Source organism: Mandrillus leucophaeus, unplaced genomic scaffold (genome assembly GCF_000951045.1).
Source record: "Mandrillus leucophaeus isolate KB7577 unplaced genomic scaffold, Mleu.le_1.0 Scaffold8, whole genome shotgun sequence".
Lineage (NCBI taxonomy): Eukaryota > Metazoa > Chordata > Mammalia > Primates > Cercopithecidae > Mandrillus > Mandrillus leucophaeus.
The window spans coordinates 4,788,569-4,792,270 of record NW_012108696.1 but is presented as its reverse complement, the minus strand read 5'-3'; the positions used below and the strand labels follow the sequence as shown (position 1 = coordinate 4,792,270).

Genomic DNA, 3,702 nt, shown 5'->3' with positions numbered 1-3,702 from the left:
CTCTTGACCTCAGGTGATCCACCCACCTGGCCTCCCAAAGTGCTGGGATTACAGACTTGAGCCACCACGCCCAGCCTGGTGTGACGATTAAATGAGTGACTCTATGGTGTTCTCTTAGAACAATCTGGGAAGTAACATTAAGCGCGATATAAGTATTCCTGAATATTGTTACTGGAATTATTTTACTGTTGGTGAAACGAGACGCAGGGACCAGGGTGACTGTGTGAAGCACATCCCACTCCGAACAGTGCAGACCCCCGAACAGCCACTCAGCCATGCAGACTCCCCTCCCCGCAGTCACATCCTCCCAGCACTCTCCTGTCCCTGACCCCTTCGACCTGGCTGGTTGGGAGGCTGGAATCCTTTTTACCCCACCCCAGGGTGGGTCACCTACCCAGCTTGAGCGACGTCCTCTTCCCACCTGCTGCAGGGACCCCGGTGGCCCAGATGACAGAGGATGCCATCGATGCAGAACGGCTGAAGCACCTCATCGTGACCCCCTCGGGCTGCGGAGAACAGAACATGATCACCATGACGCCCACAGTCATCGCTGTGCATTACCTGGATGAAACGGAACAGTGGGAGAAGTTCGGCCCGGAGAAGCGGCAGGGGGCCTTGGAGCTCATCAAGAAGGGTGGGCTCCCTGCCCCTCTTGGAGACCCTAGAGACCCCTTTCCAAGCGCCCTCCTCCCTTAAGACCCCACCTCATTTCAAGACCACGCCCTCCCCTGAGGCTCCTCCTCCTCTCCTAGCCACGCCCCACATTTGAGGCCCCACCTCTTCTCAAGGCCACGCCCTCTGAGGCCCTGCCTCCTCCCAGGCCAGGCTCATGAGACCTTGCCTCTTTTCAAGACCAAGCCCATCCCCTGAGGCCCCACCTCTTCTCAAGACCAAACCCTCCTGTGAGGCCCCACCTCTTCTCAAGGCCAAACCCTCCTGTGAGGCCCCACCTCCTCTCCCAGCCACTTTCATCTGAGGCCCTACGTCCTCTCCAGGCCATGCCTCTTCCCTGAGACTCCACCCCATGTCTGGGACCCCTCCCCTCCCTGAAAGCCCCCCACCCTCAAGATCCTTCCCCTCTCTGAATCCCTTGTCCTCTGAGAACTCTTCCCCCTCCTCGCTCTGATCCCCCACCGCCTTTCAGTCCTTCTCTCTTTAAGGTCCCCTCCTCCCAGAATCCCTGCCCGACCCTGAGCCCCTGTCCCCTCTCTGCACCCCACCCCTGCCCTTTCTGGCGTGCCCCCTCTGCTCAGCCTCGGCTCTTTTGGGGGTTACTCTCTCTTCCCTGCAGGGTACACCCAGCAGCTGGCCTTCAGACAACCCAGCTCTGCCTTTGCGGCCTTCCTGAACCGGGCACCCAGCACCTGGTGAGTCCCAACAGCCAGCTCAGGCTGTGCAGACCCTCCACCCTCAACCCCCAGCAGGGCCTGGACCCTGGCCAGGGATGGTCGCCTAGGCCAGCCTTGCCCAAACAGCCCTGGACTTGCAGAGTCCAGGCAGGTGCTGGCTGAGTGGCCAGCGGTCATTTAGCATCCTTAAGTACGGACCGCACGCAACAGCTGGGTCCTGGGACCTGGGAAAGCAAAGGAGGCAAACTGGGCCAGGCCCTGGTCCCTCCCCACCTGCTCATTGGCTGGGTGGCATGGCAGTCTCTGGATCTCAGAGCCGATTGGCTTACGCTCTGTGCCCACCCCCAGGCTGACCGCCTACGTGGTCAAGGTCTTCTCTCTGGCTGTCAACCTCATTGCCATCGACTCCCAGGTCCTCTGCGGGGCTGTTAAATGGCTGATCCTGGAGAAGCAGAAGCCCGACGGGGTCTTCCAGGAGGATGCGCCCGTGATACATCAAGAAATGACTGTAAGAGGCTGGGATTTAAGGCAAAATGGAAGAGAGGGGCTCCTGGGTCTCACAGGATGAACGCGAGACAGACCCCTACCTCCATGTTCCCACTGCCCAATTCCCTTTGCAAATATTGGGGTGGGGGTGGGGGCAGGGAGATAAATGAGCCAGAGGCGTCACTCCAGCATTGCAAAAACCAGAGACCTGCGAAGCCCAGTGCAAAATGAAGATGCATGGCCCCTCGCTCAGAAATTATTAAGAATTTCATTAAACCAAGTGCAGGGGTCCTGCCTGGGAATCCCTTTCTCACACTCAATCCATCAACACTTGCATTCTCCCATGGTGTTACAGGAGTCACCCCCTTCTCTCTATCCTCATGGCCAGCCCCTGGTCCAAGTAACACTCTCCCCGCCCCTCCTTATTTGGAGACCGTGTAGAAGCCACCTCCTGGGCGTCATCCTGGTGGCCTCCACTTTTGTGGGCTCTCAGACACTCATCACATAGCAGCTGGGGTGATTTTTTCAAATCCAGTTGCATCAGTCCTTAGAAAGTCCCGTGGCTCCTTCTATGGCTCTTAAACACAAAACTCCTTCGAGCACTGGTTCTCCAAGTGTGATCCTCAGACCAGCAGCAGCAGCAGCAGCACCACCCATGACTTACTAGAAATGCACACTCTGTGGCTGGGCTCGACAGCCCATGCCTATAATCCCAGCGCTTTGGGAGGCCGAGGCAGGAGGATGGCTTGAGCCCAGGAGGTCAAGGCTGCAGTTAGCCATGATCATGCCACCGCACTCCAGGCTGGTAACAAAGCAAGACCCTGTCTCAAAAACAAAACATATTCCGAGACCGGACCCCAGACTCACTGAATCAGAAATTCTAGGGGCAGGACCCAGGAATCTGAGGGGTGTGTGTTTATGTGTGTGTGTGTATGTGTGTTTGAGATGGAGTTTTGCTCTTGTCACCCAGACTGGAGTGCAATGGCCTGATCTCGGCTAACTGCAACCTCCACCTCCCGGGTTCAAGCAATTCTCCTGCCTCAGCCTCCTGAGTAGCTGGGATTACAGGTGCCCCGTCCACCATGCCCGGCTAATTTTTGTATTTTTAGTAGAGACCGGGTTTCACCATGTTGGCAAGGATGGTCTCAAACTCCTGGCCTCAGGTGATCTGCCCACCTTGGCCTCCCAAAGTGCTGGAATTTCAGGCATGAGCCACTGCACCCGGCCTAGGAATCTGAGTTTTTAAAAGTGCCCCCATTCCTCCAGGTGATGCTAATGTGTGCTTGAGATGAAGAATCACTGCCTCAGTCTCACCTTTCAGGCTTCCAGCCTCCCAGCCTTTCTTTTCTTTCCAGGCTCCATCCATTCATAGGAGCCTTGCTCTATTGTGCTATAGGAACTTTGCACATGCGGTTTCTGCCACCTAGTACGCTAGTCCCTGCCCTCTGTGACAGCTGACTCCCTCAGGGACACTTTTTCCGACCTCCCCAACTGGGTCACACTCCCACACTTCATTCTCACTGCTATATGTCCTCTTCCCCTGCACAGAACTCATCCACTTTATAAGTATATATCTCTTGGCCGGGCGCAGTGGCTCACACCTGTAATCCCAGCACTGTGGGAGGCTAAGGCAGGTGGATCACCTGAGGTCAGGAGTTCGAGACCAGCCTGACCAACATGGGAAACCCCATCTCTACTAAATACAAAAAATTAGCCGGGTATGGTGGTGCATGCCTGTAATCCCAGCTACTTGGGAGGCTGAGGCAGGAAAATTGCTTGAATCCAGGAGGCAGAGGTTGCAGGGAGCCGAGATTGCGCCATTGCACTCCAGCCTGGGCAACAAGAGTAAAACTCTGTCTCAAAAAAA

At 56.2% G+C, this 3,702-nt stretch overlaps 1 protein-coding gene across 1 annotated transcript in view; it reads left to right on the top strand.

The window, feature by feature from the left end:
- The window catches only part of C3 (complement component 3), a 58,307-nt gene that overhangs the window by 41,272 nt on the left and 13,333 nt on the right, over positions 1-3,702 (top strand). Inside the window, exons 20-22 of the mRNA XM_011967484.1 lie at positions 431-634; positions 1,292-1,367; positions 1,698-1,857. Coding sequence (XP_011822874.1) covers positions 431-634; positions 1,292-1,367; positions 1,698-1,857 — 440 coding nt within the window. The remainder of the gene's footprint in view (positions 1-430; positions 635-1,291; positions 1,368-1,697; positions 1,858-3,702) is intronic.